Source organism: Pogona vitticeps, chromosome 1 (genome assembly GCF_051106095.1).
Source record: "Pogona vitticeps strain Pit_001003342236 chromosome 1, PviZW2.1, whole genome shotgun sequence".
Lineage (NCBI taxonomy): Eukaryota > Metazoa > Chordata > Lepidosauria > Squamata > Agamidae > Pogona > Pogona vitticeps.
The window spans coordinates 301,716,118-301,736,769 of record NC_135783.1 but is presented as its reverse complement, the minus strand read 5'-3'; the positions used below and the strand labels follow the sequence as shown (position 1 = coordinate 301,736,769).

The 20,652-nt window shown below is 42.9% G+C and overlaps 1 protein-coding gene across 2 annotated transcripts in view; it reads right to left on the bottom strand.

Annotated features, from left to right (window-relative positions):
* LTK (leukocyte receptor tyrosine kinase) overlaps nucleotides 1–5,911 on the bottom strand; it is a 150,042-nt gene extending 144,131 nt beyond the window's left edge. For both annotated transcript variants that reach the window (XM_072986249.2, XM_078391402.1), the window contains exon 1: nucleotides 4,779–5,911. In XM_072986249.2, the coding sequence (XP_072842350.2) occupies nucleotides 4,779–4,839 (61 nt within the window). In that variant the 5' untranslated portion in view covers nucleotides 4,840–5,911. The remainder of the gene's footprint in view (nucleotides 1–4,778) is intronic.
* Between the last annotated feature and the right edge of the window lie 14,741 nt (nucleotides 5,912–20,652).

Sequence of the window (20,652 nt, the reverse complement as noted above, 5' to 3'; positions counted from 1 at the left end):
CTGTGGAACACCCTCCCTACCGAAATTCGTCTGGCACCCTCGCTGGGTGTCTTCAAAAGCCAACTGAAAACTTGGCTATTCAAGCAGGCCTTCCCTTCAGTCAATTAAGTGATGCTTATTTCTTATTTCTTTCCTTTTAACTCATGCCATCTTGGGACTCTTTGCTTTGCTTTAAATTGATTGTTAAAACTGTAAGTTCTTTGATTATATATTTTTCTGTTTTTATCTATGTAAATTGTGTATATTTTAAATTGTTTTCTATTTGTATGTTGTGAGCCGCCCAGAGTAGACCATGTCTAGATGGGCGGCATATAAATGCAATAAATAAATAAATAAATAAATAAATAAATAAATAAATAAATAAATAAATAAATAAATAAATAAATAAATAAATAAATAAATAAATAAATAAATACAGAATTTTAACCAAGCTACCATGTGAATTTATCAATAAACATTCTGTGCTGGGCTGCTTTCCCAGACAGGTAAGGTGTTCCTGAAAATCCCAGTGAATAAATACTGTCTCAATAGAACTCATTAGCAAGGTTTCCATTAGCATTCATTTTCTGTTCAGCTTGTACTGTTGGCACATGTTGCACAAGACTACTATCCTACTGCAAAAGTGCCACCTGCGTGTTTTGTTTCTAGCTTCATACATCACAGGGAACAAATGAAGACTGGCTCTCCTTACATGATCCTCATTAATGCTTTTTCACCTGTAGTGCCTCACAGGCTTTGTCCCGCCTGTCTCAAGCCCTTCTTTTTACATACAAGGATTTTCTCTCACCACCTTTCATATCCCTGTACTTGTGCCAAACTTTCCTGTTTTATTAATTATTGTTAAATACCAGGCTATAATCCACAATGAGGTTCAACAATGAAAAAACAATTGCAAGGGTTTGGGAACCCTCAAACATTATTATTGCACTATCTCCACAGGAGATAGCAAGCTTCGAATGTCTGAAGGTAGATTATAAACACAAGATAAGGGCCTATAAAATAGATACATTCTGTGGAAACAAAAATAATTTTTTATTTGCCCAAATTAACATATTTGCATATAGAAAATATTGTTGTTTCACAAGTTAAAACTAGCACCAACTCCCCAAAAGCATTCAGTATCTCGATATTCAACTGATAATTATATACTCATATTTCTATTCAATCAGAATCTGACTTCTGACAATTCACTCTGTTTTCATAGATTCTTGTGGGATCATTCGAACAACACAGCCAAGCAGTCACAGACAATAACCAGAAACCAAGGGATGTTACATCTTGAGCTAGGTATACTCAGACAGAAGCAACAGCCACCAGAATCATGGAACTTACTACCAGTTCTGTGACTGCTTGGTTGACATCACTTTGTCTCTGCAAACATGTACCTAAGAAAAGTTTAGACTTCTCATGTAATTAATGACAGAAACTGTGTGAACCAGTCTTTCCTATCCTGACTCCTACACATTAGACAAAGCCTCAATTTGAGGTTGATATGCTGTGTATGCACATGAATGTGTATGTAGATGCTTAAGGAGAAACAATATTCTGTGCCTCAATAACACAACTGTAAAGAAAAATACATCTTGCCAAGTAAATTGTATAAATGTGCACTTATGTTTTTATTCTCTGTAACACTTTTGCTTTGATTACACACAAATCAGTTAAAAATGGGTATTAAAGGCCTAGTACCTCAAGAAACAGTGAGAAAGAGCAGAAACACTGGAACATATAGGGTTTTTTTTCCCAGTTTCTAGGATTAGCCCTGTTATGTTTCAAAGTCAAAAGAACACCATTGAAAAACACTTGAAACCCCTTCTCCAGACAGCTTTGCTTCTTTTAGTTCTCCCATCGCTTCTTTTAGTTTTGAAAATACGTCACATGCTTTCTTTATACTGTAGTCTTTGCTCTGTGCCATTAATGGAATAGTCTTCCTCAAGTTTCCCCCCATTCTGTTCCCTATTACTCTCCTGCTGGAGGAGAGATGTTTGCTTACAAAAATTCTACTCACGCCCACCCACCCTATTTAGTACAACTCTACGAGGACAAAGCAACCACCACATTCAAATTTACCTGAGTTCAACAGAAGTACTTAATTCAGTCAAGAACTGAAATTCTGGATTACTAAATATTTAGCAGTGGCAGCTCCTGTTTTCTAATAACTGTCCCATTTTTTTACCTTATTCGTGCCTTCTTCCAAATGGTTGCTAAAACCAGATGTACAAGGTAACAAACAAAGAATTAACTAAATCAACAAATTTATTATGTTTCAGTCTGCGACTCCTCACTGCCTGGTTCAAAAAGGCCACCACATTCTCCACAGGGATTCCATGATGTGTGTCTTATGTCACTCTGTGTCTGGAAGCAGGTCAATCTTTGATAGAGACGAAGGTGTGGTTGAGATCGTAATTTTGTTAAAACAAAATGTGTTTTTCCTTTTGGGCAGAATATGCATTTGATTTTCCCCTTGGGGGGAGCTCCAGAGCCTGTCAAAACAGACTTGAGGGCACATGGTTCCCACCTCTGCTCTAGGACATCATTAACCTCCAGAACATTCAAGCTTTTGGTTTTCAAATACTGTAGAAATACTGGCATATGGAAGACAAAAGAGGGCTGTCTCAATGGCAAAGCACCATGTGGGAGGTTTCTCCAATTGTAAAACAATGACAATAGGGATGTTACAAACATCTCTCTACCGCCAACTTCAGAATATTGGAAGGTACGCAGTTAAGCCACTTGCATACCTTCCAACTTTGTGCTGTCCAGATGTTCTGGACTTCTACATCCAGAAGCCCAAGCCAGCAAGATCAATAGGAATTACAGGACATATTGTTCAAGATATCTGGAAGGCACCAGCCTAGAGAAGGCTATTCTGTGGGGCATAGGTTAGAAACCTTCTTTCAAAAATAGTAAGGATACAAGTTGTGATTCTCAATTCTCTAAACTGTATATGCGGTACTATAAGCAGCACCTTTTATGTCATTGATCCAATACCTTCCAAGTCTACTGTCAATGGTTAGACAAGATACCGTAATAATGTTTTCTTTTAACATTTCTGGTTTTTCCCCTGTCTTTCACATTTAGCATGACAATAGTTTAAACTAGAGATTAAGAAGCCCACTGGTAGTCTGAAGAACCTACATATAGACTGAAAATTCAGGGCTCCAGAGTGGAGTCTGACAGTTGCTAATCATATGTAAGGCAACCAGATGCAGCTTGGAAAAGTGCTGTTTACATGCGTGCATATCTGTGCCTGTTTTTAAAAAGGGAGTGACATCTTTACAAGAGATTAAAAAAACAGAAAACACCAACATGCGAAATACCATAGGTTTCTATCTTACGACACTGATTTTTAAACATAATTCTCTATTAAAATAAATGTGGCTCACTTAGAACAACGTATGATTCAGAACAAACATACACTCTGAACTATGCTTAAATGTGTGCTCAAGTTGGGACTCCTAGCTGCCAAACTAACAAATGATGCCTACCACAATCTTCTGCATGTTTACTTGGAAGTAAATCCTACTGTGTTTCACAGGTCTTAAACATCTGTTTTATTTTCTTTCTGATGTGACAAATAATATCAGAATATCACATGCAGACAACAAATACGGTAGCCAGCACCCCCCCAATAAATAAAAATACAATAATAATAAAATACCTCATTCAAAAGTCATTACTGTACATTCTTGACTCATTACCACTGCCACTTTTTATTATTAATGTTATTGCTTTAAGTATTAGGCAACAAAGCTGCTTTTACCATGCAAGGAATTCACAGGTCCTTACACAGCCCAAAAAAGTTCACTATAGATTGCACTCCACAAAGTTCCAGGCTTTTGGGGATCACCTTTGTTCCAAACTAGTCTCAGAAGCATTACTAGTGACACAGTTTATAATATGCAAACCAAGCATCCCATATTATTATTCTATTTAAACAGCATTCTAGGTTAGATGCTAAGCTAGATTGTTCTAACATCATAATGTGCTTCCAGAGTTGTTCTGGCAATAAAATGACGTATAATAAATAAATAAAGTAAGCATTCATCTTCTCCCTGCTCCTACAGCCATCCTTCAATCTGAAATCAGTTTATTTTATTTTTATTTTTCAGCCTCCCTTCCCTGTTTCTAGAGTCCCCAAATCACTCCCTCTGAGGTTCAGAGAAAATCTAACAATGGTAAACAAAGCTACCTAGGGCTTTCATTTGATACTCTCCTTATGCATCTCTCCTAGGTAGCTGTCACACCCACATCCAGATCTCTCCTCTTTATCCACACACACCCTCCACACTTGCTAGTTTTTCTGCTCTGAGCACATATTCCCAAAGTTTTCTCTCTTTTCTATTAGCTATAAGCCACTTGTCTAAGGTAATCTTTTAGTCCTCTATACAACTGGTTTCCGCAAAAATGACAGCAAAGCATTTTCAGCACCGGAAAAAGACAGGGTAAGGCGTTTTGTTTCTGAATCATGATGTGCAGGCTAGCGTAATAAGCTTCCCGCCTCAGTAACCCACAACTCAGCATCAGCTGTCCTCTCATCTCCAGCCAAAAAGAGACCGTTCATCACAAAACGAGCATGATCAAAATCTCTTGCTCTATCAGTTTCAGGGAAAAGAAATCTAATATTGAAAGCCACTTTTGAGCTTCTTATACTTGTCTTCTTTTCCATTTCAACTTTCAAAAGGGTAAGATAAAATAAAGAATTAAAGTCCAAGTGATCAGGTAATGCATTCTGCACCAACAAGGGATGGAAATACACCAACAATTAAGAGTCTTACCTGCAGTGGTGATCCAGAATACCAGCTGAAAAGGGAAAGCCAGCAGTAAAAAGAAATACATGACTTTTTGGGTCCAGGCGGTTTCCTGTCTGCACTGATCCCCTTTGTAGTGTGTCAGTCCTTCTCTCCCCGATTCTGCAAAAGTCTGATGTTAAAGCCTGGACTCTTGCTGGCTTTTAGAAGAATTTCACTTCCTGCTATTGAGGACTCCCATGGGTCCTAAAGCCCTCATTCTTTAAACATCCCATACTTTGAGCTCCTTCCGTAGATCAAGTAGCAGAAGGTATGCATTATTAACACCTTTGTGTCTATGTTCACCCCCCCCCATATTTGCATTCAGTTGGAGGAGCTGGTAGCAACATTTTCCATCCATTTTCATCCTGTAGTAGCTCAGAGAAATCCTTTGCACATGTTAAAATATGCCAACTTCTAAACTCCTTTACAGTACTTGGTTCCTGATAGTAGTGACAGTATGTGACAACAAGTTAGTTGTTTTACAATGAATTGTGCAAATCAATTTTAAGAAATACATATTACCTAGCCACTTTATTATTGCATTATAATCCTCCAGAGGAACAGCCACACCTAAAATAACTGGCCTCTCTTTTATCTGCTCCAATCACACAAAAACAGATGGAGAATTTCAGCCACCTCTTAAGTTTCTGTCCTGCTTCAGAAGATTTTGGAAGGTTCTGCCTCCTTGTAAAAGAGGCTGAGAAACAGCTGAGCCACTCCAGATATTTTGCGTACCTATATTTTTCTTGGAAGGAAATATATGTACTGTATAAATATTTCCTATGGGTGTATCTCTATTGGCAATTGGCCACTAGAAATATTGCTAAACCCTTCAAAATTACATGGTTTACTCTTAACCTGTTGAAACTGGCTGTTCAAACTGCAGCTGGGAACCGCCGCAGTGATGTACTGATGCTCCTCTATGATATATGAAACAGTGGGGGCTGTACAGAGCAGAGTACTATAAGTGAATAGAGATTAGGCTCTATTTGAAACGCAGCATCTTTCACAACTCCTCTACTTAAGTCTGTCAGATCACAATGACACAAAGATCATACTGGCCACATCAACAGCCCCAGAATCGCAGGAAGGGAACACAAGCCTAAAAGCTATCCCATTTTCTCCCGCAATTCCTCAGTTCAACCTTTGGCTCTGCCTCTTGGTGTTTGGAATGACAGACCTGCTTCCAACAGCGAGCCAGAAAAAGCCTATTGCCTGGCATTAGAACACCAGGAGTCATATGCAAAAAGGCCCATGTTCAATCCCTGATATTTCAATTATGGGTGCAAAAGATTCCCACTTCTACCACAGCCTAACACTTGGAATACTATTGCGCAACCTTTGCAAACTTAATTTGGCTTTGTTCTGAGTCTTCGTTAATTTTTGGTGAATTTTTCCCCCATTGGAATGCATTGAACTGTAGGTTTGACAGCTGTTGGCAGCCAGTTATGAAATTAGGACAGCCACTGTTTCTCTCTCTCTCTCTCTCTCTCTCGCTCTCTCTCTCTCTCTTGTAAAATAAAAATGTTCTTTTTTATACATAAAACGTTTTTATACATAAAATCTTTTATGCCTGTTTAATGACATTTCACTGCCATTTTTCTTCTCATAAGTTCAAGGTTACAGCTCCTTTTTTTAACCTTACAAGAGGCATATGAGGTGGGTTAGGTCACAGCTTGGTGACTAGCCCTAAGTCATCTAGTTTTCTGGACCTGAGTTCAATCGTCTAATGCAAAGATGGATAGATCCCAGGTTTCAAAGGGCCATACATGCCCATCTTCATACTTCAAAGGACTGCCACCCACTTCCACTGAGATTGCATTAGAATTTTTTTAACTCAGAAAGGGCTCAAACACCTTCACAGGCACACAGTAACATTTTTATTATGTTCTCCTATCTCCAGGATGTTTCATACCAAGGAGAAGACTTTTTGTAAATAAACAGCAAAAAAATAGAAACAGTAAAAGAAATAATTAGAAGGAAACTCTTAGAGGAATAGGACAGCCTTGGTCTGGCTTCAGTGATAATTATGAAGGCTCCAGAAAACTGATTGGGGGAGGCAATAAGACCTCTTCATGGTTTTAAAAGTCAAAAGCAGATCTTTTGAATATTTCTGACTCAGACCAGCCCAATGCATTTTGCTGCCTGAAGCAAAGGAAAAAACATCCAGTCCATATATTCAAGCTGACTTGACTGATGAATCTTATTTGGACATTAGAAATCAGATAGCATCCTCCATACCAACTGAGGCAGCAGGCTATGTTTATGAAGCCCAGCACAGTTTGTGTGCTATATACCACTCATTTTTACCACAGAAGGGGGCAGGAGATCCATGAACAGCCACCCTGTTTATCATATATTAATATTTTAGGGATTAATTGTATGAGTCTGTTGTGCTAAAACCAACAAAAAGTTTTATGACACCTTAGAAGCTTAATAATATGGTGGACATAAGCTTTTGTAAACTGCATCCCGATTGATCAGACAGAGAGTTTGGCCTCTCAACAGATATTACATCTATGCTGGGGGGGGGGAAGGGGGACAAGGGAGAAAAGAAATGCAAAAAGTAGAAATGATGGTGACAACAAGAAGGAAGTTAAATATCCAGCTGTGGAACCAGAGGTTGGGAGTTCAGTTCCCCACTGTGCACCCCAGAAGCAGGGGTGACCTTGGGCAAGCTGCACAGTCCCAGGACTCCCCCAGAAGAAGGGAAGGGTAAACCACTTCTGAATACTCTCTACCTAGAAAACCCTGAAAAGCATGACAAGAAATCAGAATGGACTTGATGGCACATGATTATTATTAGAAGGGAGGCAAAAATCGCATCCTAGTACAGATAAGCATATTCAAATATCAACGCAATGAAATATCTGCTCCAATATTATTTATTTATTTATTTATTTATTTATTTATTTATTTATTTATTTATTTATTCATTCATTCATTCATTTATATGCCACCTACAGTATCTGGTCATTGCGACCACTCTAGGCGGCTTGCAACACATAACACAACTATATATATAAAACTATACTATATATAAAATTATTACACTAAATAGCAATTCTTCAAGATGGAAAAAATGAAAAATAAACCATAAAAGAAGAAAAGAAAGGGGGAGAGTCAGAGATTGACTGGAGGGAAGGCCTGCCTAAACATCCATGTTTTTAATTGGTTTTTGAAAATACCCAGTGAGGGAGCTACGCGAATCTCTGGAGGCAGATTGTTCCAGAGGCGAGGAGCCATTGCCAAGAAGGCCCGGTTTCTTGTTTTTTCCCTTCGGGCCTCACTCGGCATCAGGCTCCTCAGCCTCACCTCCTGACTTGCTCGAGTGACATGGGTAGAGCTTGGTGGGAGTAGGCTTTCCACCAAATATTGAGGCCCTAAACCGTTTAGGGCTTTATATGTAAGCATCAAGACTTTGAAGTCAATGCGGAACTGAATGGGCAGCCAATGCAGCGTGGTCAGAATAGGAGAAATATGGTGGTATTTTCTTGCTCCACTAAGGAGTCTGGCCACCGCATTCTGCACCACTTGGAGTTTCCGCGTCAACTTCAAAGGTAGCCCCACGTAGAGTGCATTGCAGTGGTCTAATCTTGAGATTACGAGCGCATGCACCAAGGTGGTGAGTGCCCCCATATCGAGATAAGGTCAGAGCCAAGCTATCCGCCAGAGATGGAAAAAGACAGTACAGACCACTGACGCCACCTGAGTCTGCATGGTGAGCGCCGGGTCCAGATGGATCCCCAAGCTGTGGACCCCACTCTTTGCAGCAAGGGTCACTCCCCCAAATGAGAGAGAGTTACCCAAGCCGCGAACCACAGGGGCACCCACCGTCAGGACCTCCATTTTGTCCGGGTTCAGCCTCAGCCCATTTTCCTGCATCCATTGCAGTACAGCCCCCAGGCAGTGCTGAAGGGGCAGAACGGCATCTCCTGCAGTTGGTGAAAAGTACTGATGACACATACTGATGACACGATGCCCCACACCCCTGATGACCCCACCCAGTGGCCTCATGTAGATATTAAACAGCACTGGGGAGATAATTGACCCCTGTGGAACCCCACAGTTGAGACTCCACGGGGCCGAGACACTCTCCCCAAGCTGTACTCTCTGGGGACAGTCCCCCAAGAAGGAATGGAGCCAGGCAAGCGCCAGGCCACCAATTTCCAACTTGGAGAGCCTCTCCAAGAGGATACTGTGATCGACGGTATTAAAGGCCGCCAAGATGTCAAGGCCTCCCTCAACAGGTCATCATACAGGGCGACCAATGCCGTTTCTGTACCATGGCGTGGCCTGAAGGCCAACTGAAATGGATCCAGGGCATCTGTTTCATCCAAAAGAGCCTGAAGCTGATCAGCCACCACCCTCTCCACCACTTTGCTCATGAAAGAAACATTGGCGATGGGCCTATAATTGCCAATTTCATCTGCCACCAAATTCGGTTTCTTTCTTATAGGCCTAATGAGTGTCTCCTTCAGGGCAGGAGGAACCCTGCCCTCAAGGAAAGACCCATTAATTATTGCTGTGGCCCATTCTGTTGTTGTAGGCCTGGCTGCTTTGATTAGCCAGGCTGGGCAAGGGTCAAGGGAGTAGGAGGTGGCACAGCAGCGATCCAGCGCTTTGTCCGCAGTATCCAGCATCACGGGCTGAAAGAGATCAAGGATCACCGGGCAAGATGGAACGCCAGACATCTCAGCTTGACTCACTGTATTTAAAAAAGGAGAGAGCTCCCGGTGGATGGCATCCACTTTAGATTTTAAAAATGCTGCAAATTGGTCCGGTGAAAAGCTAGGGGGAGGCCCATCACTCAGACCAATTCCGGATAGGTCGCGCACTATACGGAATAACTCCGCCTGCTGACTGGATGCTTCGCTTATCTGGTTAGTGAAGTATGCATGACTGGCAGCCTTTACCTTATCCAGTTAGAGGTTAGTTGCAACCCTGACAGCTATCCAGTTGTAATTCGTCGGGTTCTTCCTCCACTTGCGCTCTAGCCTTCTCCTAAACCAGGGTGCAGGCCAAGCTCTGCATTGGAGAGAGCATTTTAGGCGTGATTGTGTCTACAGCCCTGGTGGCAGCAGTGAACCAGCTGTCAACCAGAGTCTCGAAAGGAGCGCCAGCCAGGTCAGCCATAACACCTCTCATGGCATCCTGGAATCCAACAGGATCCAGTAGCCTTCGAGGGCGGACCATGGAAATAGGTCCCTGCTCCCTGCGAGGGGGGGGAGAGCCATTGAGAGGTTACATTTTATTAGGTGGTGATCTGACCATGACAATGAGACCAACACAAAGTCAGTCATCATCAGACCAAACTCATTCCAACTGGTGGAAAAAAACAGGTCTAGCGTATGAGCACCCACGTGGGTGGGGCCATTAGCATGTTGAGACATGTTCAAGGAAGCCATGGTTTCCAAGAACTCAAGAGCTGGCCCAGAAGTCTCTGTCCCCACATGCACGTTGAAATCACTCAAGACCAGCAACTTCAGGGATCTCAACAGTGCCGCGGAGACAAAGTCCATCAGCTCCGCTAAGGAAATGGCTGGGTCACAGGGAGCGCGGTAACCCAGCAAGATCCCAATACATCCCTGGCCCCAATCAATACGTGGAGAGCCTCCAGACCCGACTTTACCACCATGGAGTGCCTAGCAACCTCCAAGCTGTTTTTATATATAATGGCTACTCCCCCCCACCCCTCCAGTCTACCCTGGTGCTGGACAGCATAACCAGGCGGACAGGCGAGTACTAGGGGAGGACCCCCTCTCCGCCAATCCACGTTTCGGTTATGCATGCCAAGTCTGCATCCTCCTCCAGGATAAGGTCGGACATCACCTGAGCCTTATTGGACACAGACCTGGCATTCAACAGCACCAGTTTTAGAGTGGAGGGCTGGCTGGTCTGACTACCTCGATATTGATGGTTGATCATAGTCTCAGAACAATGAACAGCCTTCAAGCATCTGTTCATCAATCTTCTAACACGAGTAGGGACTGTGTCAGTGCCATATCTCCCTCTACCCGTGATCACAGAGATGTTCAGGGATCCCTCACTGGGAGAGCAGGCCATTCATTCCATATCAAAGAAAGAAGAGGGGAAGAAAAGAAAAAAAGGGGAAAAAACCTAAATTAGTACAAAGAGTTTAAATAACAAAATAAAAATACATAAACCGAATACAGTGTAGTAAAAAATATATAGAACGGGGTACATAAAATAAGCATACAAAAACCAGATACAGTGAAATAACTAAAAAAACCAAAATTGTAGAGTAAATTATATATATATACTAAAAAAAACTTTTTAGAAAATCCCACGGTGTTTATCCCCCACATACAGTTCTGAATTGTCTTTCTCTGCCACATGGCCCTGTCCTTTTTGATGTTATTAGGCTTGATGTTATTAGTGGCACTGGTGTGTGGATCTTGCTAGTGGGGCAGGTCATACAGTTCACAATAATGGGCACAAAGTTCTCAGTAATAAGCAAAAAAGACATCAAAAGCACCAGAGTCCGAGCTGGAAGAGGCACTATCTCTGCCATTTTCCACCCTTGGGAGCCCACTAAGAAGACATTGCTATTAACCCACAGAGAGCAAATGAAGAGAGACGGTCCTGGGGAAAGGATTACCCTCTGGACACCCAACATGGTGCCAGCGATCCGACGCTCCTGGGACCTCACAGGTGCCCTCAGACAGCCATGAAAGACACAGCGCCCTCCTGGCGATCTTCAGTCCAGGCACTCTGTCAGGACCCACTCCATCGGGAGGATCTCACCGGTCTCCAGTCCCTGGATCCTCTCCCAACTATGCCCTCCAGATCGAGAAAGGAACCTCTGAGCTCCGCCGAGCAGCCACCACCAGTCGACCCCTGCATTACATGCTCCAGCTCCATTCGCTCTCACTCCACCACTCGCTCCAACTCACAGCAGCAGCCCAGGGCTCAGAGCTCTTCCCGAACACACACACCGGCGCATTAACCAGAACTGTGGATTGACACCAGATATATCATTAGGCAAGAAGGCTAAAAGACAGTTCTACAGCCCCCTTTCATTCTCATCTCGTATTCCAATACACTGACTTTAAAAGCCTAACAAACAGATCCCCCCGACCGCCTTTCTTCCCATGCCTGCCCACTATAAGAGATAGCGTTAATCTCCAGATGAACTCCAATAAATAGAGGATATAGCAATTTCCATAGTACTGTGAAGGTGTAGAGAGAGAGAGTGTGCCGTCCGCAGAGAAGAAAGAGAAAAAAGATGATGAAAAGAAAGAACAGCTGAATAGCAGCGAAAGTAATAAAGAAGAGAGGAAAGGGTTAACAGATAGAGAAGGGGAGGTGAAGGTGGAAGTGTGCTTGGCTGAAGGGGAGTGGGAGGAGTCAGGAGTGACAGTTGGAGGTGGAGAGAGAGGGAAGGAGGGAGTAGTGTGGTTTAGTGCGGTGGTGGAGGAATATGAGAGAAAGAAGAGAGATGAAAAAAGACAGGTATTTGAGAAGGTTCGCACCCAATGTTTAATAAGAGATTTCCCAAACCTACGAGTGGGCGGACTCTTGCCAGATCCCTCGCCTCATCAATATCCACCGGTGCGTACACCAACCCAAGAGTGGAAAGTGACCGTGGCTCCGTGGAAAGAAGAAGAGCGGCGAGAGCACGGTGGGAAAAGAGGGGAGTTCAAGGAGGGTCCGGATGAGAGGGGGTGGATTCGGCACAAATGCTGTGGGACAATCTGTGCCGTGAACATGCGCAGTTGGGTACAAAGAAACAGACCGAAGCGGTTAGAGGAAGCCATCAGCCTAATTGAGAATTATTGCGCGGCGGAGGAAGGAGCGAAAGAACACGCCGGAACTACTTTTGAGAGGACACGCCCGCAAGACAAGATGGCTACCGGGAACAGTCACGCGCCACGCAGTCCGTCTTCTTTTTCAGTTATCGGCAGGGGAAGGCCTCAGAATTTCGAACCGATGCGCCCGAAACCAACGCGCCCTATCACGTATGATCAACGGCTGTTCGAACCGGGCACCGGGCTGAAGGAAGGGAAGGACGGCAAGCCTGTGTGTTTCGATTGCGGCCGTGTCGGCCACGTGAAGAGGCAATGCCCCGGACTGGACTGTTCATGGGTAGGACAGAACAACGAACGAATTAAGATATTGGGATCAGAACAAGAGGGTTGGGAAGTGATGGCTACAGTAAACGGACACGAAAAAAGGGCTTTGATTGATACGGGGTGTAGCAAGACATTGGTTCGGCAGTTGGAGGGAGTGGTAATACCGGATGATTTGACTGTAAGATGTATACATGGAGATTCTAAAAAATACGCCACTACTTGGGTAGATATACAAATTGGTAATCGTAGGAGAATGAAAGTGGGGGTTGTGCCAGGGCTGTCAAGAGAAATGTTATTGGGACGCGATTGGGAGGGGGCGAGTGAATTGCTTAAGAGTAAAGAAGGGCTAGCCGGGGATTGCGACATTAATGAAATTGAAACTGATTTTTTAAAGGGAGCCTCACGGGATCAAATGAGGCTATGGCAGCAAGACGACCCAACATTACAAAAAATATTATATGAAGCTCAACCTACGGGATCTATCATATCTGGGAATACGGGATTTGAAATAGATGAAGGCTTATTATATCGAGTAAACCAAGAAGGGGAGAAACAGTTAGTGGTGCCCATAAAATGGAGAAAAGATATATTAAGAATAACCCATGATATACCCACTGCTGGTCATTTAGCTATGGATAAAATGATTGCTCGCATAACTCAAAGATTCTGGTGGCCAGCATGCAATAGTGATATACAACAATTTTGTAAAACATGTAAAGAATGTCAAATGACTCAAACAAAACCTAGGCCAGGTGCTCCGTTGATGCCAATGCCTCTAATAGACCGCCCCTTCGACAGGATAGGAGTTGACATTGTAGGACCTTTAACGAAATCAGCGGGCGGACACACCCATATCTTGGTCTTGATTGATTATGCAACAAGGTATCCGGAGGCAATACCACTACGATCCACGAGTGCTAAAATAATTGCAAGAGAGTTGATGCAGGTTTTCACTAGGTTAGGATTTCCCAAAGAAATATTAACTGATCAGGGCAGCAATTTTATGAGTTTAACGTTGAAAGAAATGTGGAAACTTTTAGATGTAGAACTGATACATGCCTCAGTTTACCATCCGCAAACAAACGGATTAGTGGAACGGTTTAACAAAACGTTGAAAGGCATGTTACGTAAATTGGTGATGGAGAAACCCCGAAAGTGGCACTTACTGGTGGCACCACTTATGTTTGCAATCAGAGAAGTGCCACAAGCCTCCACGGGATTTTCTCCATTCGAAATGATGTATGGTTGGAACCCTCGAGGAATTTTAGACCTAATTAAGGAAAAATGGGAAAGTGGAGCAGATAATTCTCAGATGACAGTACAGCATGTATTAGAAATGAGGGACCATTTAAAGAAAGTAGCAGAAATGGCTAAAGGTCATTTAGAACAAGCTCAAGCCGGGCAAAAGAAAAGGTATGACGCAAAAATATCACCAAGGTCTTTCGTAGCAGGCCAGAAGGTCTTATTATTATTGCCTGCTGACAATGCTAAATTGTTTGCATGGTGGCAAGGACCTTATGAAGTCATCAGACAGATAGGTAAAGTAGATTATGAAATAAAAACACCTGACAAGAAAAAGAAGACCGGTATTTACCATGTTAATCTATTGAAGGAATGGCATGAAAGAGAAGCTTTATGGGGTGAAAGTATAGAAGAAGATTTAGGGCCAGAATCATCCCTATATCAAGGGGAACGAGTGGAGATTCCTTTGGGGGAAAATTTAGACGTATCACAGAAAACACAAATAAAAGAGATAGAGAAGGAATTCCAAGATGTTTTTTCCACCAAACCAGGCCATACCCAAATGGCAGAACATTGTATTAATACCAAAGAAGGAATGGTGGTACGTAGCGGAAGTCGTAATTGGCCTTTCCACTTAAAAGATGTTATCAACAAAGAAGTAGAAGAAATGTTAAAATTAGGAATAATCGAACCCTCGAATAGTCCGTGGAGAAGTTATCCAGTAGTAGTCCCGAAACCTGATGGGAAAGTGAGATTATGTATTGATTTTAGGAAACTCAATGAGGTATCAAAATTTGATGCATATCCAATGCCACGCATTGAAGATTTATTGGAAAAGCTAGGGGGCGCTAAATACCTCAGTTCGTTAGATCTTACGAAAGGTTACTGGCAAATTCCCGTGAAGGCTGAAGATAAAGAAAAGACAGCCTTTGTCACCCCAAAAGAGTTATACCAATTTATGAAAATGCCATTTGGGTTACATGGGGCAGGAGCCACATTCCAACGTTTAATGGATAGAGTTCTAGAGCCTATTAGCACCTTTGCGGGAGCTTATATTGATGATATACTTATTTTTAGTAGGAGTTGGGAAGAACACATAATTCATATTAGACGAGTACTAGAAGAACTCAAGAAGGCAGGATTAACTGTTAATCCCTCTAAGTGTAAGGTTGCCCAAGAGAAGGTAAAGTTTCTAGGTCATGTTGTAAGTAAAGGAGATACGCCCCTCAGAAGAAAAAATTGACAAGCTATCTGATTGGCATGTTCCCAAAACAAAGAAAGAAGTACAACAATTTTTAGGTTTGGCCGGGTATTATCGACAATTCGTACCTAACTTTTCTGGTATTGCAGCCCCACTAACTGATCTTACTAAAAAGAAAGTGAATAAATATATTAAATGGGGTAAATTAGAGCAAGAGGCTTTCGATAAGTTAAAGATTATTTTGAATGAGTTACCTAAGAGATACGCTCCAGACTTCTCTCTTCCTTTCATTGTACAAACAGATGCATCAGATAGAGGTATCGGGGCAGTGTTGGCTCAAGAAAAGTCAGGAATAGAGTACCCAATTATGTATCTTAGCAAAAAATTAAGTCCTCGCGAACAAAAATATGCAACTATTGAAAAGGAAGAATTAGCAGTAAAATGGGCCATTTTGACATTAAAATATTATTTGTTGGGAGCACCTTTTACGTTAGTAACTGATCATGCACCCCTTCAATGGCTAAATAGAATGAAAGATGCTAATCCGCGACTGACACGATGGTACTTGAGTTTACAGCCATATGCATTTCAGGTAAAATATAAAAAAGGGATCAACCATGCTAATGCTGATTATTTTTCGCGACAGGGAGAAGGAAATATGCGCGGTGATGAAGAGCGGACGGCCCACTCCTCCGGGGGGGCGTGTGAAGGTGTAGAGAGAGAGAGTGTGCCGTCCGCAGAGAAGAAAGAGAAAAAAGATGATGAAAAGAAAGAACAGCTGAATAGCAGCGAAAGTAATAAAGAAGAGAGGAAAGGGTTAACAGATAGAGAAGGGGAGGTGAAGGTGGAAGTGTGCTTGGCTGAAGGGGAGTGGGAGGAGTCAGGAGTGACAGTTGGAGGTGGAGAGAGAGGGAAGGAGGGAGTAGTGTGGTTTAGTGCGGTGGTGGAGGAATATGAGAGAAAGAAGAGAGATGAAAAAAGACAGGTATTTGAGAAGGTTCGCACCCAATGTTTAATAAGAGATTTCCCAAACCTACGAGTGGGCGGACTCTTGCCAGATCCCTCGCCTCATCAATATCCACCGGTGCGTACACCAACCCAAGAGTGGAAAGTGACCGTGGCTCCGTGGAAAGAAGAAGAGCGGCGAGAGCACGGTGGGAAAAGAGGGGAGTTCAAGGAGGGTCCGGATGAGAGGGGGTGGATTCGGCACAAATGCTGTGGGACAATCTGTGCCAAGAGGAGTCCCCCACCCCCTCAATGGGGTTACAAAAAGCTGTTTTCCCAAGCCCCAGGTATTTCCTGCACAAGAAAAATATTTTTGGAGGCACTGCTCCTTGAAGCTTCCAGAAGCAGAGATTTTCCTTATAAACAAAGTCCAATTCTCAACCTTAAAAATCTTCAAACAAACAAACAAATATCCAGAAGTGAACTACCAGCCTCATCCAGATTTCCCTTTTCCTAGCAAACCTCGTCTCTTTTCTTTTTCGGTGGACAGTGCAGTCACAGGAGAGTCCTGCAGGTGGGAAACAGAGCTTAGTTCCTGGAATTTATCCATCCTAGATGCTGGTGGGTAGTAATAGAGAGATTTCCTCATAGATGAGATGTATTGAGACCAAAAGTTTTTGTCTCTGTTCCAGTAAAAATGCTAGAACTATTTAATGAATTTCAGCTGTTCAGCTTTTTCCCCATTGAAATCTGTCTTTGAAGTCTTTTTATCAGGAATGGCTACACTTCAGTCAAAGACAGAATACCCTGGAAGACTGAAGTGTTCCCCCACCAATTGTCATTTCTCGTTAAATTTGCTGTTTGCTGATTACTGTAATTTCAGTTTGGTGGTGAAAACATTCAATGTAAAACCTATTGCAGTGTTTCTACAACAAATATAAATCCTCATTCTGTCAGGTGAGAAGAGGAATTCTCACCTGCAAGTCCTCACCAAATTTCCCTGGTGGTCTCAAAATCGGTAAACAATCACAAGGATGATTTTTTTAAAAGCAATACCCAGAAATTTTTGCAAATTTATTAGGCTATGTTGGGAAGAACATGTTGCAGAGTTTTGAATTTTGCTTAAACAAAACCTTTTAGCTGTGTAGCAGAATTAGCTTCAAGTCTCCTCATAGTAAACCACCCCTTTGTCTCATCAACTGGCATTTACAGTCTCAATAACTCACTCTGAGACATTGGTAAGAGACAGAATAAAAAGGCTTAATTTACTCACCGTTGAATAGATCAAAAGCAGTGTGCTTTTTAAAAAAAAAATGGCTGCTTTGCAGAAAAAGGCCTTAACATACTCACAGCCTGCTTCCAGCAGACTCCTGCAGACTATGCTCAAACATAACTGCATTAAAGGAGAGAGGTGTGGCTCTATTCAAAATAAGAGGCAGAGAAGGAACAATTGGTAACTGCTGGGTTGATTGACAAGCCCAGAAAGGTCCCTCCCGGCTAACCCTACTGAAGGCAGTATATGAGGCTGAAATAACTCCAACAGGACACATCTTAGTTTGAGGACAAAATGACAATATCAAACTTTGGATTGTACTTTTTGCTTCTTCGTTACAACCAGGCTGTCCTGTGCTTGTTGCGAGTTATAAATTGCACAGAACCCTTTCCACAGGAGTATATAAACTTTAAAGAAAGGGAATGAAAACCTTCAGTCTCACTATTAGCAGGAAGTGAAAAATCTCTTGAGCTCTCAAATTTCCTGTCCTGTTTCCTAGCCAAGACAGCCAAATCAAGGAGGATGGATGTTTTATGGTTTATTCCTCATATCCCTAGTTTCAACCACCTGGCGGGTTCCACTGAAATTCTTCCTGAGGATCTTGGCTTGGTGTTAGTGCACTATCTAGAGATGTACTGAGAAAATGAGAGATATTTTTGGTGTCATCGTTTCTTGAGTATTAGACAGGTGTGATTTGTTTATAGACCACTGAAGACTTGCATCATTTATGTGGATGTTGTCAGCAGAGGGACAGGGCTCACAAAAGAACAGATCCTTTTGCCTGGCTCACTTTGTGCCCAAATACATTCAGCTGTGGGTTCAAGCTTGTGAACAGAGGTATGTAGCAATTCAGATAGTTTGGATTTTTTCTTACATGTAGTTGGTATTTGCCTTGTCTTAGAAATTCTTCCAGGCATTGGATTGTGGGGAACATTTTTTTTTGAGATCAAGTGAGAATTTTCCTTCTTGATCATCTTGTTTTGTTTGTTATAAGGAGGCTGATGAGAGAGTTCAGTAACTTTTATAGTAGCTTTTATGACATCATAGCTCACAGAATGCAGCAGAGCGCCTCAGCCCAAAATTTTGGGGGAGACACTCTCCTAATCCAGTTCCAGCCATCTGTGTTTTATGAGAATGTATAGTGCCTGTATAAATTAATGACTTCCCAAAGGTCCTATAATTCAGAGCTCTGTTCAGGTCTTGAAGGGCCTTGGCTTCCTTCAACTTCTTCTAACTATTCCACTGAGTCTTATCTTCTCATGATAGACACAAAGAACAATAGCTCCATTTTAAACATTTTAGGTTCTAATGAGGCTTGATTTGATCTTGAATCCACTTGTTAGTCTTTTTGGCAGCCCATTGTAAAAAGAGCCACATCATAGGAGAGTGCCCGCTTAACATCCAGGGAGTGCAAAGCCCTCTCCAGAGGTGAAGTAGGTGAAGGAAAAAAGGTGGGCAGCACAATTGACTGGCTAAGGTGAAAAGGAGTCAAGACTTTGGGAAGGCAAGACAAATCCCGGAAAAGAGTCACCTTGTCTGGATGGAACTAGAGGAACGGGGGATCCATCCTGAGAGATGCCAACTCCCCAGCCCAATGAGCTGATGTGATGGCAATAAGGAAGGTGGTCTTTAAAGTCAGAAGCTGGTCTGATGCGGAGGCCAGGGGCTCGAAAGGATCTTTCATAAGTTGATCAAGGACCAGCTAGAGTGGGAGACTTATATGCTGGACGCAAGTTTCGAAGACCACATAATAACTGCTTCAACGTAGGGTGGCGAAAAAGGGAGGCTGCCTCAGAAGATGGTGGCTGATGAACTACTATGGCAGCCATATAAACTATGAGAGTAGAGTGTGCCAAGCCCTGATGAAAAAGGTGGAATAGGAAGCAGAGGACTGCGTCCCAGGAAATCAGGGAGCTAGGTAAATAAGAGGAAGCAGCAAATCTACAGAAAGCATTTATAGGAGTACAGTGGCGTTTCGCTTACCGATCTTCACATTGTGATGTTTTGAGAACAGCTGGTCAGCGGTTCCACAATGGCCTCTGGGTGCCCAAAATGGCCACCGCAAGCATTTTCGTGCGCTGCCCTCGCTTACCAAGGGGGTGAAAATGGAGGCGCTATGGAGGATCTTCGCTGAACCTCATAGGAACGCATTAAATGAACGCTGGGCCTCATAGGAACACATTAAACGAAGTTTAATGCATTCCTATGGGATTTTTAGTTCCGTTCAGCGATGATTCCGGATAGCGACGATTAATCCGGAACGGATTAACATCGCTATGCGGGGCACCACTGTATGTCCGAGAAGTGGAGCACCTTCGGGCATGTTTGAGAACTTCGGCTATTGCTGGGAAATCCTCCATGCTGTCAAGTGCAGGGACTCCAGGTCGGGATGAAAGACCTTGCCGTGATGTTGAGACAAAAGGTGGGGAATCAGAAGTAGGCAGACGAACTCCGATTCTCTGTCCCAGAGGGCTGAAAACCACAGCTTGTGCAGCCACCAAGGAGCGACAAGGATTGCATCTGCATTGTACAGATGGATCTTTACTACCATCTTTTGTACCAGAGGAATTGGTGGGAACATGAAAAGGAGATTCTGTGACCAACTGGTCATGAAAGCATCTCTCAGAGAGTGATGACCTATCCCTGCCCAGGAGCAATAAATGCTGCACTTGGTGTTAATTTCTGAGGCAAAGACATCCATCCACGGGGTGCCCCACCGATGGCACAGGCGGTGGAAGACTGTGTCATCCAGAGTCGAGTCATGAGATGAAGCTTGAACCCTGCTCAGGTAATCAGTTAGGATGTTTCCCTCAGCCACCACCTGGACCGCTGTAGGGTAAATGTGTCAAGTGTAGCACCATTCCCAAAAATTGACTGTGAGGTAGAGCAGGGGAAGCAAGTGGGTACCCCCCTGTTTGTTTGTTGAAGTAAAATTCCATCGTAGTGTTGTCTGATGCAATTTGAACAACTTGACCTATCAGGAGAGTCTCAAATGCCCAGCAGGCCTTGGTTATTGCTAGGCGCTCGAAGTGATCGATATGAAGAGATGCCTCGGCTATAGACCAAAGACCATTGATGGTGAGCGAGCCTAGGTGTGTTCCC